The 18,678-nt window shown below is 42.8% G+C and overlaps 1 protein-coding gene across 2 annotated transcripts; it reads right to left on the bottom strand.

Annotated features, from left to right (window-relative positions):
- Nucleotides 1-866: 866 nt before the first annotated feature.
- On the bottom strand, nt 867-18,444 carry baz1b (bromodomain adjacent to zinc finger domain, 1B). 2 transcript variants are annotated; one of them, XM_008282611.1, is made up of 21 exons: nt 17,670-18,444; nt 16,161-16,277; nt 15,052-15,196; nt 14,557-14,749; nt 14,228-14,349; nt 13,812-14,009; nt 13,538-13,726; nt 12,109-13,429; nt 11,636-11,797; nt 10,618-10,756; nt 9,944-10,107; nt 9,729-9,840; nt 9,535-9,633; nt 9,046-9,223; nt 8,510-8,695; nt 8,212-8,359; nt 7,316-7,463; nt 6,646-6,761; nt 5,775-5,914; nt 5,513-5,619; nt 867-3,986 (listed from the first exon to the last, which is right to left on the bottom strand). In XM_008282611.1, exons 1-21 carry the CDS (start codon nt 17,786-17,788, stop codon nt 3,266-3,268), a joined length of 4,824 nt encoding a protein of 1,607 aa, XP_008280833.1. In that variant the 5' UTR covers nt 17,789-18,444; the 3' UTR covers nt 867-3,265. The 2 variants fall into 2 exon arrangements, with proteins under 2 accessions (XP_008280833.1, XP_008280834.1); XM_008282612.1 differs by having other exon boundaries at nt 12,109-13,399.
- Nucleotides 18,445-18,678: the final 234 nt, after the last annotated feature.

Below are 18,678 nucleotides of genomic sequence, written 5' to 3'. Positions count from 1 at the left end.
TGTGATTTCCCTTCAACACCTTGAGGCCTGTAACTCATAACGTCGTCAGTCTGCCATTAGCGTCTTCTCTTGCAGGGGAAGATCGTGGGCCCGCAGCCTCTTTCATAGCTCAAAATTCTGCCTTTAGGGCTTCAAGAAATTCGTCTCTTTTACATTTGTTTCCCATTTTTTTGCACGGGGAGTAATTAAAGTGTAGTAAAGGGCGATAAAGTGAAATATCACTTTGGGTTTATTATAGCTGAATGCAGCTGCCGCCATGCCTGAACTGACTCTAATCAAGTGCTACGTTTCCACTGACTTTTCACTTCTCTGACCTTTACTCTGATCCATCTTAGCCTCAACACCTGTTGCCAAATTACAGATGGCTCCCAGGCTGTCACCACCTCACTACAAGATATTTCATAAGGTCCTGCTGTCCTCCTTGCAATCTCCTCTGGCCCATACATCACAGACATACATTGACCATAACTGGGATCATAGCTGCAGCCTCCTACCTGCGCAGACATACTTTTGTGAAGGACTTGTGAAAACTGACTCACAATTTTTTCCTGAAATTCTTCTCTGTCTAAACAAAATGATGCTACCGCCTTGTGCATAAAAATGTCTGTGACCAGTTGAAGTTGCGGATCAAGAGTTGGATCAGTTCAGTGCAGTTTGCGCGATCTGAACATCTGAACCCAACCACCTTTTCCACACGGTGTTTTCATAGAACAGTTTTAGTCCAAGTTGATCAACGGTTGTGTGAATAATGACACTATTTGTTCTGGTTTATGTGAGTTTTGGCTCCTACAGGCCATTTTTTTGCAGATAAAGTGGCTTCTATGCAAAGATTCAGATGTTCTGAGAAAAGAGCCAACACCACAGAGTAAGACAACTGTTTGATATTTTATTAAAAAGTAAAGAAGACATAACTCGGTTGTCAAGGCCAGCCCGTTTTCCTCCCCGTCCATAAGTCTTATCACAAGGTTTTACAGATGGCAGTGATGTCTGTCAGTCTGACCTGGGGGACACTCGTCAGCTCAACACAAATAAAACAGGGAGAACTACGGTCTTCGTCCATAGCCTTTATTCAAATTCTTTACATGTGAATCCTCAGAACCTGCCCAAACCCAGCTTTAGAGACTATAAATATATATATAAAAAAAGGAAGTGTAAAAGAATTTTGCAGTTCCTCCGAGAATAAAGAAAGCATTTACATTTGGGTCTCATTTTGAGGAGGGCAGTCACCTTTTTGCTTGATTGCTGAAATGTCAAATGATAACAGTGATTTTTCAACAATTGTTAATCATGTCTGGAACGGAGCCGAATTTAAACAGCAATAATAGAGAGGGGTTAAAAACAATCAGTGGCTGAATGAAATCAGGAACGTCTGGATGATAACAGCACTAGTAAAACACAGGCAAACGGCACAGAACAGACCGATGAGGGCAAACCAACCACTGCCTTATCAGTATACATATATATGTAAATATACACATTGCTGGCAATCTCACCAAAAAAAACAAAACAAACAAAAAAAAAGAACTACAGAGGAGCTTCTGCACATTCAGATTCTTTTTTTTTTTGATGTTGTTGTAGTGGGTGTTGTTTCAGAAGTGAAACTGATTTTCTGCAGCAGATTCTCTGCACAGTGTCGAAACTTTACTACAAAACAATTTGAAGAGCTAAAATATACGAGTACTATGAAGCACTACTTGTCCTTTGATGATCAGTGAGAGCACAAAGCGGTGAAAGTCAGGTGTTTAGGTAGCAGTGCTGACATTGAATTCCTTGGAAAACGCTAGGACGAGAGTGTTCAAAGCGCAGGAATAGAGCACCACCTTGTGACTGAACCAGAACACGTGCTGGAAAATTTCCTTCAATTTCCTTTAACCTGCTGATTCCATTTAGGTGAACAGGGCCATTATGTGTTTGTCACAGTCGTACGAGTGACAATTTCTTCTGTGATTGAAAGGTAAAGCGACTCTGACATGTTCTCTGCGCTGACTGGGAGAGCCCTGGTTCTACCTCGCAATTTGCTGGATGTGATTAAGATCCACTAACAAGTTATCATTTACAATACCAAATAAAATGTGCAAAAAATATCAAATATTCAAAAATGCCCGTTTTTCTTAACAAACATCACATTTGTTGTTTTAAACACTGTTTACAAATGTTTATGCACATAATTTCAATAAAGTATGGTCCTGCAGCTGCTGGCATAATAGGTGCACTTTACACAGAAGGAGTGCAAACTGACAGATCGTTTGAGGTACCGGTTCTTTTAAAGTGGCAGGGCACTACAGAGGAAGAAAAGGCTGCTCAGCTCTACAAGCCAAGAGTGAGACTCCAAGTCAGGTCCCTGAAACATCTTGGCACCAAGAGCTGAGATGAAACTTTTTTTTTTTTCCATTTTTTTGTGTTTTATATTTAAAGTGATGGGACTACAAGTGTGATCTGCAGTTTCAACCCACCTTTTGACAAGAAATTTGAACCTGGGCTGCGTAAACAAAAACAAAAACAAAAAAACTACAACTAGTAAAATTCTATCATATTTATCTATAGACTTGCATTTAACCAAAGATAAACTTGGTGGCAAGATGCTTAGAAATAGGAGCAATTTACAAATGACAGCCATCGCTGCTGTTTTTCAGTGAAAATGAGTGTTTCAGGTACACAGACGCCATCTCTTGTAGTCAGTGAAAACATTACGACTAACAACAGAGATGTGGGTTTGACAAACATCTGACAGCTAGATTTACTCATCCTGAAACACTCCAGTAAAGTGATGGCTTAACTATTGTGCCAAGAGTGACGACAGACTGCTGATTACACTGCATTGGTGTTTGGAAAGAGCAAATGTAATTTTAAAAAAAAGAAACAGAAAGCAGTTCACAGGACAACATTAAAGTCAAATTACGCTTGTGTGAGGTTGTCAGCTTGGAACTGAAATTTAAATCGAAGAGTCTTAAGAGCTATGACGATCTCCTCTCCATTATCTGAAGTGTCTCATTTTTCTGGGTTCAAAAAAACATCACCAATAGTAAACATGTTTACAAATATAAATCAGTTTTCTTCTGTTGTTTTTCAAAATATGAACATGAATTCATGAACACAAAAAAAAAAGTCCTTCTGAGAATTAAGTCCCGCGGGCTGTGGGAGGAGGAGATTGAGGGTTCGTGGTCATTTATGGAGGAGCGGGACTTTCTGTTTTTTGTTTTTGTTTTTTTGTTTGTTTTTTTAAAGCAAATAGAGATGACAAAACAACAAAACAGCACCCTGGATTTCATGAGCGTTTCTGTCTCTTGGAATGTCGCTGCTGGCTGGACCGGTCCTCGTCACTGCTCGCCCCTCCAGCGTCGCCCCGGCCCCCCCGGTGACGAGTTCTCCGTGTGTCCCGCTCGCCATCGCTATCCTGCTCCCTGTAATCCTTCCTGCCTGAGGTGGCAGAGGTCCGCTTACTTCTCCTCCTGCCATCATCATCATCGTCATCTTCCTCCTCTTCTTCCTCCTCCTCCTCCTCCTCCCCATCATCATCCTCATCGCTCTCACTCTCCTCATCCTTGCGTGCGCGGCCATTTCTGGTTTTCTTCCTGTTTGATTTGCCATTCTGCATCTTTTTCTTCGGCTCATCTTCCTGCTCATCGTCCTCATCCTCCTCCTCCTCCTCATCTGCCTCATCATCTTCTTCCTCCTCCTCCTCCTCAGATGATGCAGGGGCTTGGCTGACACGCTTGCGTGAGCGCCGCCGGAGGTAGCTGAGGCTGGGCAGCAGCTTCTGGAGCAGCTCGGTGAATGCCTGCTCCGTCTTGACCATGCAGGAGAGCACAGTGCTGCCCTGCTGGTTGTACTCCTCTGCGTTGGAGAAGACCAGTTTTAAGTCTTCCAGGAAATCTTGCGCGTGGCGATATGAGCCCTGGCTGAACTTTCCCAGCATCGTCTGGAAATCCATTGGCTGGGTGATGATGTCCAGGTAGTCTTCTGCCTCCTCTGCGGAAACAGGCTCCCTGATAGAGGGGGCAGAGCATGTGATGAATGAATTGTTAGACTCGGGACCATACAGGGCGACAGACTAACTTTTTCACTAGTTGCACTGGTGCGACCAACATAAATTAACCGATGTTCCATAAAGCTCTCAGTGCATGCTGCGGTAAATGCTGCTTCTTGACTGCAGTGATCTAAGGCAGGTATGTGAGCAAAAAAGTACTTTGAAGAGTGAAATATCGCGTTCTAATATCAGATGTGTCTAAGAGAAAAGAGAGCGACTTTATCCACATGCGCTATATTCTATGAGCAGAGGAAACAGCACATGTATAAGTGCCCTATAGGAGCGAAGCGTTTGTCTAAATGTACAGACCACAGTCAATCTGTTTCGTATCGTGCTTAGAAGCTAAAATCATGATTGTGTTTAATAATTGTTTAATTTTGCAGGCCCCCCACTGCGTTAGCCAATGTAACTGAATATACTGCTTTTTTTTTTCCTTCACTGGTTCGGTCGTATCTTCCTGCACTCTGACCATCAAGCATGTCTGAGATGGACCTTTCCCTCTCTGCTTCCTCTATTTTGACTGTCGTTTCTGTTTTTATGATTTATGGTACTGCAACTGTGTCATACTACATAGAAGACATTTCTGAGATCTCTATACTTCCAGTCATAGTTGTGTCATTTTTTTGGTGATGCTGTGGTGGCAGCAGCAAAAAAAAAATGCCCAGAAACTGCTTGTGGTTGAGAGGGTCAAACTTTCAGTGATTCTTTCTATGACTAGTGGTGTGTTGCTATGATGAAAAAGCTTTTAAAAAAAAAGAAAAAAAAAACCTTTGATTTATCCCAAATAAAGATCTTTTGGGGTTTCTACCAGCAGAAGAAATTTGATATAAACATCAAATTTTTACACCTCTGGAGTTTAAACATAAAGCTCTCTCTCTCTCAGAATAGTCTTTTTTCACAGGCTGTGCACAAATCTCTCCTATACTGGGAATAGCAGTTCAAACCCCCAACCATGACAAACACAACCCACACCTTAGCTGTGTATAGCATAAAGGATTTAATCATTAGTAGCCATTAAGGGTAGTGCCCAGCCTATGAGAAAATGTTGCCTGAGAAGCTCCGGGTGTGGCAGAAACAGGTACTGTGAAAACCAAAGGTGACATGTTTTTATCGTCCTACATAATGACAAAACTTGACTCAGAGTTAGATGAGCTTTTAGCAACAGAGGTCACGGTCAGCTGCTTCTGAAGAGGCGAAGAACTGGCTCGTAGCTCTGATTGTTTCAACAGAACACTTGGATATAATAGGACATAAATTTCTGACAGGTATTTTAATGCAGGACTGGTTTCCCCAGACAAATGCTTTCCCCAGCGGTGCAGGCGTACCATCAAGCACAAATCATGAATCTGTTATTACAGTTGGCTTGCAGCTGATGTAAGCTACCTTCGATATTTATGGTTGCTCAGGAATCAAAAGGAGTCCAGCTTGATATGCACTCACTATAAGACTGTATTTTCAAAAACAGAGGTTATGTTCTGTGCTCACCTGAAAGGCCAGCTGTAGCGGAATTTCATCAGTTTCTTGAGGATTTCTTCACACCTCTCCAACTCCAGCACCTGCCTACGCACTCCTGTTTGGGAACTAAGTCGCACCTGGAGAAAAAACAAGCAACAAAATTAGAACAAAAAAAAACAAAACAAACAAGTTTATTGTATGCTCTAGTTGACAATTTTCTGAATTGTACATTAAGATCTGTCGTCAGATGTTTTCTTGCATTTGTGAAGCAAGTGTCCTTGTGATTTCTTACCAGCTCGTCAATGTCTGCAAGGCTGTTAGGGGTTGTCCTCTGCTTGCTGCTCTGGTTACTAGAAGAGGTCGTCTTCTTGGATTTACTTTTGGAGCTTTTTTGCCTAGATGAAGACTGCTTATTTTTCTTCCTCGGTCTCACTGTAGAGCAAAAATAAAGTGATTAGGACAACTGAAAAGATTTAAAGTGGAAATTCGTAAGTACACAGCCCAATTCTGCTGATGAAAATGAATATAGGCTTAATTAATGCTTAAATGACTGTTTAAGGATTGATTAAATCAATGCCAGGCCATCGTGGACTGAATATTAGACAGTGAGAGCCCCACGCTAGAAATGAGAAAAATAATAAACTCTTAGGTGAGCTAACATCCTCCCTTGATCTGTTCAGCATTGATGCACTAAACTTCTTAATCGTTATCCTTGACATGCAGACCTGAACTGACAGAAGGGATCATCCTGCCACATACTCTGAGTGAAGTCAGAGTGAGACATTCAAAGCTTCAAAGCAAGGTCTAGACCTGAGCTGTGCTACATGAAAACACACAGACAATAGAGACAGAAAGAGGACAAGGGCTAAAAAATCCCTGTCAGCATTCCCCTCATTCCCAACAATCAGCCCCAAGGACACCCATTTTCCAAAACCAACTTAGGTCTTTTTTTTTTTTGGATAGGTCAACTTAATTAGTATATTGTCTTTTTGTTACGTGACACAGGTTGTAATATAAAATGCAACCTGGACTGACAAGAGCATCTGATCCTGTTCCCCACCATCTGTTCACTGATGTGTGACATGAGCACAGAAACTTTTTTCTCATTGAGTTGAGAGAATTTTATGAAACCTAGATTTCATGTCCTCTCATCATACACTCACAGCTGTGTCCCATGGCTTTGTAGTCGTTATCTTCCTCATACTCTTCATCTTCCTCAGATTCCTCCTCTTCAGACTCCTCCTCACTCTCCTCTTCATCTGTGTCTTGGTTATAGTTCCTGTAAGAGAGAAGTTGCCATTCAAAAATCTTCACACAAAAATGATCAAACATATTAGTTTAAGTGACACTGATGGAGGCACTGTTGTGCTGTTTGCCTGTGTGTGGAGTAGGTGACCAACAAAGGTCATCTTAAGCACATCAGATTGTCAATAAGCTCTGAACAGATTGCTTTTGCACGACAGGTAACATTTTAAAGACAGCTCCTTTCTTTTCTCCTATCTTTTTATATGGAGTTTCATGTTGGACTTAATGGTGGATACCATGACAGGTGCCTGACTAAAGTCTGACTAATGTTCATGTTGTTTCTCATTTGTAGAGCTTAACCTGACTTAGATGATGTCTTACAATATTAGGTGTGCATACATATTGGAAATAGTCCATCTTTTACAGCATCTAAATCACTCATTTCTGACAGAGACTTTGTTAGTTGAAATCAATTCTTTTAGTATGTGACAACTTACAAGAAATGTTTGGTCTTAACACAAATGAAATACTACTTCATAGAATCTACACAATGATTAGTTCATTCTATAGTTCATGGTGGGCAGTTACCTTGAACGGGAGCCACGTCTGGCTACAGTGGGCTGGCAGGCCGGGCACCGCCACTCTCCGTCAGGGATGCGGTACAAAGCTGGTCGCAGGCAGAACAAGTGGAAGGCCTTGTTACACTCGTCACAGAGGATAAGTTTCTCATCATCACCTGGAAGAGATCAGGATAAACCATAAGACTCAGTTAAGGTCTCATTTGGAATATATTTAGTATTCCCACAGTTTTTTCTTTTTCCCCTGAGCTTCACACCCTAGAAAGAACAACAAATGTCTGGCACATTTTCCTTGTGCGTCTGTGTTTCTGAGCTGCTGACAAAGTTCTCACTGTCCTCTTATCATTACTGGTTCACCTGTCGGCCTGCGGAGCTGTCGGCTCTGTATGTAGACCTGCCTGACACTGCTAGTCTGCTCTACTCTGAGCCTGCAGCGGCTGCCCTGTCTGGATCTGGGCCTAGACTCCATCAGCGTCAGCACAGATGGGTTCTGCCTCAGCACGAGACAGGAAGCAGAAAACCATTTGGGTAGTGCCGCCCTGCTTCACTCAAACCAACCATAATGAGTTCCCAAGTTTACATGTAGGAAACAGCAGAAAAATCCAGAAAGTAAAACTCTTGAAGTGTGAAAGGAAAACAGACAAACTATATTTTTGTAGGACAGTTAGTAGCTGTAATGCTCCAGTTCTGCTGAAGTCTCTCATATAGTTTGTTTGTCCTCTTGTTGGTTTTTGAACTGCAGGTAATTACAGTCAAAACAATAAAAGCTAAGTGACAACAAAAATCCTTCCTAAGTCAATATAATCATAATGTTCTCATCGGCTGCAAATAACCTGTATGGACATTTACTTACATTTCTGACTTTCCGACCAAAAGAGTGAGACAGCAGTGGAAAACATTGCTAACCTTTCCTGCGACAGACTTTGCAGCGAGCGTTCTCAGCAGACATGTCCCACTTTATACAAGCGTCCAACATTCCCAACAGCACGTGCATTCGGGAGAAGGTCTGGGACTCCCTGATAGCCGTCCTCCACTTCTCTACCGCTGTTGCTACCTAAGAGGAGAAGTCAGACGGCATTTAACAGGAGGCATTTATACAGACGAAAATCCTTGCTTTAACTGCATTCACTCACTTGTTGATGGACCCGATTACCTGTGAGACACATACTGAAAAATGAAGAACTCTGAAACTCTGTTCTCTTACCCTGGCCTCTTCCGCCAGCCTCTTCTCCTCGTCCACCTCTTCAGTCTTGCTGCTTTCTTCCCCTCCTTGCCTTTTCTTCTTTTTCTGCTTAGGAGCCATGAAGCCCTGCAGGAACTTTTTGATTACACAGGCCTGAATAGTGATGATACACTCGCCGAAGTCTTTTAAGCTCTCCATGCCTTTCAACTGTGAAGAGGATAAAGCACACAAAGAGTTATGAATTACAAAGTTTTGTGCAAAATGCAGACATACACCATGAGCTGTTAAATCCACATGATTAACACTTGAAATAAAACATAAGGTGCTTGACAAAAATGACAGTATGATCAAACGATGCTATGTGAGTTTGAGCAGTTTTACAAGTTTGCACAAGTTATTAGTGCTTGTGAAGACAGATATTAGAATAAACCTGTATCGGTTAAAAAAACAAAGTTGACCTTTAAAATGCAACACATGTGACAATAAACATTTCAGAGCATCACTGTGTACCAGCTTTTCCCCCCCCACTAATATTTTAGTCAGTCAGACAAACTCACTTGCTCTTCGATGTCTGTGTTGTCATCCAGGTATCCCAGGCCTCCCTTCTGGAGTCTTGAGGCCACTTCCTGGATGTCACTGCGCAGATATTTGAGCAGCTCTGAGGAGCCATCACAGGTCCTGAGGCCCAATTTGCCCTTACGGGTCAAATGGACGGAGTGAATAATGTCCTGGTACCTGAAACATCAAGGGGACAGCTTTGTATTTAGTTTCACATTGACTTTGTTACTGCTGTTGCTTTAACAACAATATTCAATACAGTTTCTTACTCAAGTTTTCTCCACAACCTACTGCTGCTGCTTTTAGTTCCAACACAATAAAAGTTCAATTTCAAAATAAGTTAGACCTCTTAAAAAAGGACACTGAAAGTAAAACAACCGCATTTCATAACATTTTTCCATCAGATTGCTGATAGCTGGTATGACTACAGGATGGGATGGTTTAATAAGTGTTAAAATTATTTTCCCCACTGATACAAGTCTGATCACCTGTTTTGGATCTTTGCCTTCAGTTCACTCTCTCTGACACCCTGAGGATGAAGACTTTCCACCAGTTCTTCCAGCTCAGCTACACTGTCACATATGAACCTGGATTCAGAAGCAGAAAAGTTAGAATGCAAATATGATCAAGAGAAGAAAAAGGATCAAATGAATCAAAGTGCAAAACAGAGGCAGGCTCTTACCAAAGGTTCTGTCCCTGTTTGGGAACTGTAGTTTCTATGCAGACCTCTGCCGCTGCTCCCGGCTGGGCTCCTTCACTGACAGCACCATCTATACTCCCATCATCCTTTTCAGCTACTCCAAGAAAAACAATCATTTATTATCTTAGTATTTACAACTATGTGTATTTCAAAGCACAGGATTGTTTTTGGTAAGGATAATCTAAACCCGAGTGTACCTTGTGAATCAGGAGCAGCAGCTGCCTCACTGTCCTCCTCATCCTCCACCTCAGGCTCTGCTGGTTTTTCCTCTGGGGGAGGGGTGAAGTTGTAGTCGATGCTTTCATGCACCCAGCCTTTCTCGATGTACAGACCAGGAACCACGTCAGAGAAAAGCCAGTACCTGAACAAAAACATCACACAACTGTAGTTACAATTTACCTAATACAAAGAATTGACATGCCTAATTAATATGCTGTTCATTGTTCTGCCAAAAACAGCTCTGACCAGCCAACCAATTCTACAAGACCTCTAAAGGTGCCCTGTGGTGTCTGGCACCAAGATGTTAAAAGCAGATCCTTTATATCCTGTAAAATGTAAGGTGCCAGTTCCAGGTTCATCCCTGCTAAGCAACTACTAACGACCGCTGCCCAGGAGCAGACCACAGGCTTTGTCATTCTGACCTAGTCGTATGGGCAGATTAGATTCTTGTCAAAGTCACCTAGGTCTTTACATCTCTTGCCCCAACATGGTGACGATGACAACCAGCTGATCATTTACCATTTAATATACCCCAAACCTTGACATCTGCTGTTGTTACAAAACAGTCAGCATTATTTGCTTCATCTGTGGGTGATTACAATGTTTTGGCTTATCTGTGTATAATCTTTAGCCATCTGTGTGCAGCACCAACCTGTTATGATTTCTGTCAGTACCCAGTGGGGCTCTGCGCATCACAAGTCTGGCTTTGGTTATCCCATCCTGAAAGGCCCGTTCTGCAGCAGCCCTCTGTCTGCGCATCCGTTCCTCTTCAGCCTCCTTCTCCATGCGTTCTAAAGAAGAATAACACAGTAACAGAAAGAAATCATGATGTGTACTGAAACAAAATTCTAATGATAATTTTTACAGTTGTGCTCCAGATGCCACCAAAAGATTAGTGTTGGAGCAACTGTTTACCAAGAAAACTAAATCAAAATCCATAAAGGGTGTAACGGAACACAAAAATCATGGTGCGGTACTGATCAAGGCTTAAAGGTCATAGTTCACTATGTGTTTAGTACAGCGAAAACGAGAAATAGAAAGCATGAACTGCTTCTTTATTATTATTTTCTTTTTTTTTTAATTAAACTTTTACTGAACAGAAGTTGGCTGAAGTTTTTTTTTTTTTTTAACAGAGAAATAATAAAATAAAAATCCATTAAAAAGATGTTGTATTTAAAAAGTTAACTGTACTTAGACTGCGCCATTTATATATATACTGCTGCTTTAAAAACACCTACAGTGTTCGTTATCAGTTTGGCCTTGTCTGAATTGTTAACAAGTCTGCGAGGAGCTCGATCTGCACCGCACTCACTTTTTTTGTTGTACCACTGACGTTCATATTTGGCTGAGTCCGTCTCAAATGGGAAAGCAAGTTCAATGTATAGCTAGCTATATATCCAATTGCAGTTGAACAATGCTGGCATTCAGGTTTCATCTGATCCACCTGTCCCCTTCTATCATCATTGCAGTTCACTCAGAAAATGTAGTAGCAGACTTAAATGTGCGCCCAGGCTGAACTAACAACATGTGGTCCTTTGCTAAAGTTGCTCCATACAAATAGCATAATGTTACACCCCTAAAAAATCATGTCACACAATACACCGACAAGTTTTTCAGAGAAAAACACTTTTGAAATGGATGTCCTGCTCCAGTCCCTGCAACAAGTTTACCTTTGTTCTGTCTGTCCATCTCCTCCTTTTCCTTCTTGGCCTGCATGGCCATCAGCCGTCGACTCTTCACTGAGCTGATCATGTCCTCAGGCTCTGGCTCTGGCTCCAACTTTACTTCTTTCTTCTTCTCTTTCTTGGCACCACCCTCTTTTTTCTTCTCACCTTTGATCCCACAAAAACAGAGCTAAAATCAATATATTGCTAACAACTTGTGTTTTTGCTTACAATTTAGGTATATTAATTGAAGGACAAATGACGATAACTATATTCCTATTTCAGACATTTCTATAAAGGAAAATCACGTTAAATGCCTGGCTTAACGTCTTTAATATTCAGTGGGTTTTATATGAGCTTTGGAGTGTAATTAAGAGAGCAGAGAAAAACTGAAATTTCAAAATCTACAGTATTAAATCTTCTCCTTTGGCTCACAGCTTCAGTTAAACTCCAGGGAAAACTTTAAAAAACCTGCCTACCTTTGCTCTCCATTTCCTTTCGCATCTTCCTCTCAGCCTTCTTGCGGTCATTGACCTCTTTCAGCATTGCCAGACGCTCCTTCCACAGCTCAGCAGACCGCTGCTGCATTGCATCAACGTGGTCCTCCACTGAGTATGTCATGAGGATGCGGTGGCACAGTGCCACCAACAGGTTGACCTTCTCCTCTGGGCTCAGCTCAAACACCTCGATTGTCTCAAGCTTGTCTAGGAACTCACTGGTCACCACATCATCAAAGCCCCCCACGGCCCCAGAGTCCTCTGAGCCCTGGCCGCTCTCCTCGCCATGAGCATCACATGGTCGCAGACACAACCGTGCCAGCTCTGACGCAGAGTGCATGGTAAGGGGGATCTCAGATAAGGGCATGTCAAGTTCACTGTAGCCTTCCGCCAGCTCATCCTGCAGCAGCGTCTGGAGCAGCACCACCAACACACGGTTCAGGTAGAGGAAGCCGGACCCTTCACCAACCAGTGCTTCCATCAGAGCCACTGCCGTGATGGGATACTGGTCATCTGGCATCAGCAGCCCTGCATAGCAGTTGAGGAAGTCCACGACCATGGCCACATTGCCAAACAGAGTGTTGGGCAACCCTTCGGGCATGTCTACAAGCTTGAACGTTGGCAGGGTCTTGCCACCTTCGATCTCTTGGTCCTCATATCTACGCGACTGCTCTCTGCGGACCAGCATCTCCTTCTCACGTCTCTCCTTGGCCTTTTCTCTCAGTTTCTCTTTGAGTTCTTCACGTTTCTTCTTCATCTCTTCCTTCCTTTCCTCTTCACTCATGGCTGCCCATCGCTTCTTCTGCTCCAGAAGCTCCCAGCGTTTTTGTACTAGTTCCTTGAGCTCCTCTGGCAGACGGCCACGATCATCTGAGGACAAGGTCTTTGCAGCTTTGGAGATGAGGGAGGACAGAAAGTTCTTTTTATCCTCTTTGCCCTTGTTCTCCTTATAGTAACGAAGGAGGTGGAGAGCCATAGGGTGCAGTGGCTTCCCCAGTTTAGGCGTGCCCTTGCCTGTGCTACGGGCTCTCTTCTTAGGGCTCCCTGCAGGAGTGCTTTTAGCCAAATGTAGCAGAGTCATCTGCTTCATCTTTGGTGTCTTAGCACCAGATTTACCGTCCTTTTTAGAGGCTTTGAGAACATTGAGTTTCTTATCGCCGCTCTTTCCAGTTTTCTTTCCCTCTTTCTTGTCCCCGGACTTTCTGGCAGACTTTGGAGTGGAGGGAGCTGAGCTTTTGCCTTCACCTTTCTTGGGGGATCCAGTGTTCTTAACCTTGAGAGGAGAACCATTCATTTTTATTTTCTGGAATACAGACACGAGAACCAATTAAGTAAAACTTTGAGTTTTAAGGGATACGCCACATTTTATATCTTAACTGAGTATTTGTAAAGTGCATAAAAGCCAGCAAACCTGCATGTGTCCCCAGATGGTGGGACTAAGGGGCATGCCTAAAGAATCTTTCTTCTTTTTCCTTTTCTTCTCTCCCTTTTCATTTCCTGAATCTTCTCCTGGAGTGTCAGCGGTCTTTAGCCTTTTGTTGGGTTTACCCTCTGGAGATGTCAAGCTCTTACGTTTTGTAGAGGGATTCTCTGCCAAAAACTTCAGACAAAACAAAAGAACATGAGCCAATATCACAATTTCTAAGAACACAATGACATTGGAGAAAGTATAATGAGTAAATTACCTTGTGTGGATCAAGAAGAAAGTCACTGAATTTGCTGGGAAGGTTAAATTTCTTCACCAGTTCATCTTCAACCACCCAGGGAGCGCTTTCTCCCTTTCCCAGCCTCAGAGCATAGTGCCTGATGAAGTAGCGCACAATCTCCTTGGTTGGAGGACGCTCCGTTCTGTAAAGACTGTCTGCTGGAACATCACTGATCACCTATGGCAGAAGTCATAAGGGAACATTTTGTGTCAATTTCAAAAAAGAAAAAGAAAAAGCAAAGTCTGTGAAGACCCTAAAAGCGCAAGAATCACACATGTATTGACACATTTCAGCTCTGGAAAGGACACCAATAATCATCAGTAAGTAAACTCTGGTCCAAGACAGAAGTCTTGATAATATTTGGAAATTTTATGTTGAAGTCATGACTAACAAACCTTATCCTCATGGATGAGCTTCACGTCATACTTATGAGGAAGGAATTTAGGCATTGCCCATTTCTTCCTCTCTTCTTTCATGGCAGTGGAAGGTTTCCTGGGAGAACGACGTGCTCTGTCACCTGATAGAAAGCAAAATATTTTTTAAAACAATAAAAACAAACCAATAAATACATACATACGTACATACATACATACATAAAGTGTTCTAAAGTAAAGCGCAACTAGATGAAGTGAGTGGAATGAGCTGCTTTATCAAACAACTTTCACCACACGTCTGTGGTTTTATCTCCGCTGGAAGACTGCTATTAGATGTGACTGATACTCACTCAGACTCTCCCTCCTGTTTTCTTCCTCTCGGGGAGGTGGCTCCTTCCTCTGGTTTTCCTGGCTTGCGTTTTCCTTGTCGCTGGATGGAGAGTCACAGGCACCTTCAAGCTTCTTCTCTCCTGACTCGCCTTCTTGGTTTTCTAGGGGATGGATCTTTACCACCTTCACTCGCAAACTTTTGTCCTTCCCCACCTGAAGTGTAAAAGTCTTCTGAGTTTTGTGTGTCAAAATACACCAGTTAAACACCTGCTTAACATTGTGCTACCACTACAGATGGCTATCGTTTGGATCTGACATTATATTAGTCAGACTTAACTGTAGTAACATACTTTTGTGCATGATTTCAATACTTAATTCCTTTTAAAAGAATCAAAATCAACAGCTTCATAGGAGGCAAAATATTTATCTTTTGGGTAACATGAAAAATACTGCAAGTCCTATAACTTCCACATTTCATTGCAGGCAAGTCTACTAATGTAAGAAGTCAAACTGACCAGGAAGTCACACTCTTCACCCACGGCATACTTGGTGAGGATTTCCACCCAGGCCATTTCCACCAGTTTGTCTAAAGACACTGTGTTGTGGTGGACCATTTCGAGGACTGGCTTCTCAAACCACTGGGGATACTCCTCCTGAAGGCTGTGCACAGGACATGATTAGCAGTTGGTACGAAAAAGTTTACAAAAAAACAATGAAAACAATGTTAAGTGTAGGTTGTCTTAGAAATCCCATCATTCTGTGTCCCAGCGTTGGCATGATACACTATTGATGACATGATTTCTTTCACAGTGTTTGGATATCTGGGATGCATCAGTCACAGAGAGGGGAGCTTTAAATAACAGAGTAACAAAAGGCTGTGAGTGGCCAGTAGGGGGAGTAAAAGCTCTTGGCTGATATAATTAGACAGTGCTTAAATACAGCTCATGATCCTAGGTGACTTGAGCCCTGGGCCACTGAGCACTGTTCTGTGCAGTCTTTACTGTGACATCTACTTGGACGACATACCATTACATATGTCTTGATTCACCGTTTTGATGCCACAAGCACATATGCATACAGTTTGTGTGTACCTGCTCTGTAATAGGTGGACAAAAAGAAATAAGATGGACTATTCTAATCCTTTTTTCCTCACTAGTTTTGTTTCTCCTTTCCAGATCAGGCTAAAGGAACTCTCATCAGGACATTGCAGATTCAAGGATGACTCAATCATACACCCTCTAAATAGAATGAGAGGAGGAGCACCACATTTATCCAATCATAGCAAAGCAGTAAGCCTTGTGACCTTCACTTGGAGAGTAGAGTTCTTTGTCAATAGTGCTGAACTTCTGTTAGACTGGCTAATCTGTATCTTTTGACACACTACATCTAATTAGCAATGGATTATATAATCATAGATTCATAGGAACCAGAGTTCTTCTGGACATCTGGATACAAAGCATCTCCGCCTATAGCGCTGAAGATGTGCATAGATGACTCATACAACAGCCTTTACAAAAGCTGTACAGGCCACGAACTGTAATCAGCAGGAAATAGTCTAATGGTTCTTATATCACTAGTTGGATAGCATCAGGAATGGGAACATATAACGCTTTGTAATACTAACAGTTCAGTGACTTCTTGTTCCTCCTCCCATGCTTCCTTGTGTGTGAGCTGGAGGCTTCCTGTGCTCTTGCACGTCCAGATGCGTTCACTGTACCTCTCCAAGCGTGCCTCATATTCTCTGAAAACATGCTGTAAAGGAAATTACAATACTCAAAAGTAAACAGTCCCCATAGGTAGCATTTTGCTTATTAACAACAAGCCTGATCACGGATTGCTGACAAACTAGTGTCACTGATGGCAGTAATGAGTCAGTGTAAGCAACACCCAGGATTCACAGACATTTCAAAACTAGAACTAGCTCTACGGTTACACTGAGAAAAAAGACAGGAAGAAGACTAAGGCCTGGATAAGAAGTCAGAAGTAGCACTAACCACCTAAAAAGAACAAAAGTTCTGCCTAAAAAGTAAACACATTTCTATGGCCAGTTGGTAAGTCTCAAACGTTTCATGGTAACTCTTACAAAATGATTGGAAACATAACAGTAAAGACAACTGCGTTCCCAAGTCCAGGCTTTGTTACCACAGTTGGGACATTATGAAAAGGTAGATGGGCGGCCTGTTCTTCACACAGCTCTCTTCAAGCGGTGAAGACAGATTTCAGGGGTAAATAAACACACAACCAACTAAATGGATATCATGTCAATACAGGAATCAAAGTATACTGTAACTTATAATAACTTAGGAAGCTGTAACACCTTCTGAAAACAACTTTTAGCTCTAACTGAGTTTTTAACATTGGGCTGGCATAACTGGCTTCATAACCTTGCTGACAGTTACGGACCTCTGGCGTTTGAAGCGCTTCAAATAAACTGTTTCTAAACAAGTGCGTAAAGTTATCCAACTACTACACTAGAAAAAAGTCAACTGCCAAAAAAAGACCACCTTAAATCAGTCAATAGTTGTCAGTCAGCTGTTGTCATCGCTTGGCAAACTCCAAGATACAAAATGTACCGGCGGCGAAAGCTCGCTAACTCTAAAGATGCTAACGTTAGCAGCTAAGCGAAGGCAGCCGAGCAGCGGCTTCAGTTTGTGGAAGCAGACGACGGGCTATTGTGACATAATGGGATACCTAACCTTAGCAGCGTGCTAGCTAACACTGTTAGCATTAGTAGCTGACAGGGAGGCCGTATAACATTAAAGTGAAAGACGCATTTTAGCACCTCTGTACAGTCAACAATGGACGACAACTGTGTTATGTGCTATATAAATTATTATCTTTTTGCTATCTTAGCTAAACAGGCAACTGATAGCTTCAATGAGCTGATTAGCAGAGCGGTGTGAATGCTAGCTAGCTGGGTTGTCATCCAGCGTAAACTGTACATGCGGGGAAACACTCAACGGGGGAGAAATGTCATGTAACGTCGAATTCAGTGCTTTAGCTAGCTTTACAGCCTGGTGCATGTGACTACGGGCACATCTACATTGTTAACCAGGTAGACAAAGTCAGCTATCCAGCATACCGGCTGACTCGATAAGTCGGGACTGAGCATCAGCATCACGTTAAAGGATACTCTTTGTTCCTGAAGGCCTCCTTGGTGTGCTCGATGATGTAGACCTCCTCTCCCGGGCCTGGTGGCTCGGCTAGCGGCTTAGCCAGTGGGTACGGTTTCCGGCCCAAAAGCGGTGCCATTTCAACTTCAGAGATGGCACGAGTGCCGAAGGTAAAATTAGATCTTCTAGTGAAAAACTAGTACAACAATACACAGCGATATATCCGTAGCATGTATCCAAGTGACCAAAATATCAATGCCGAACGATAGCACGTCTCACGTTACCGCCGGCAGGCCCGGCACTCAACGTGTAGCAGCTAGCTCACTAGCTAGCAGCTTCGATTGCTATCTGGTTGCAAAACAATAACAGTGCGCTTCTTGCCACCGGCCTCATCGCACCATTCTCCGCTCTTCTAGTAGCGGTGCCATGCTGGGTTTTCACGCTGTCTTGAGATGTAAAACACGTTGCCGCACTTGTCTCCCGGGATAGTTGTTAAACTTTCAGCTCCTTCACATGAACATGAAAGGATGCAACCCACACCGAAATCAAACTCGCGGCAACAGCCAAAGCTCGGTTCAGCGGGAGGTCTGGCGCGCTGTACAGTCCCAATGAAAGTCTGTGCAAATTAGGCCTGTTCACGTTTAAATTGTATCCGTTGCATGATCTTAGTGTAGGAGCTTCTTGTTATCGATAACAACGCTAGCAAGAGTTACGAGAGAGTAACCTGAATCAATCAAGAGGTTAATTCCTTGTCGAAATGGCGGGAGTTTCCAGTCCACCGGCACAATCCCGTACACCCTCAGAACTCCGTTTCCCCGGCAGCAAGCAGCGTCGCAACTAAGTCCCGCCCCCTCTCGACGCTCATTGGTTATCTCAGTGAAGCGCCCTCATCGAATCGGCCTGGTCGTCTGTGATTGGCTGATGTGACCTGTCTATTGTCAGCCTGGGAACAGCTACTTCAAATAAACCACGCCCGCAAAGAAATGAACCACAGGCTGCAGCTCAGCTGTTGACAATAAAAACGGAATG

This window comes from Stegastes partitus, unplaced genomic scaffold (genome assembly GCF_000690725.1).
Source record: "Stegastes partitus isolate 25-593 unplaced genomic scaffold, Stegastes_partitus-1.0.2 Scaffold279, whole genome shotgun sequence".
Taxonomy (NCBI): domain Eukaryota; kingdom Metazoa; phylum Chordata; class Actinopteri; family Pomacentridae; genus Stegastes; species Stegastes partitus.
The sequence above is the reverse complement of the archived record's forward strand: the minus strand, read 5'-3'. Positions and strand labels throughout refer to the sequence as shown.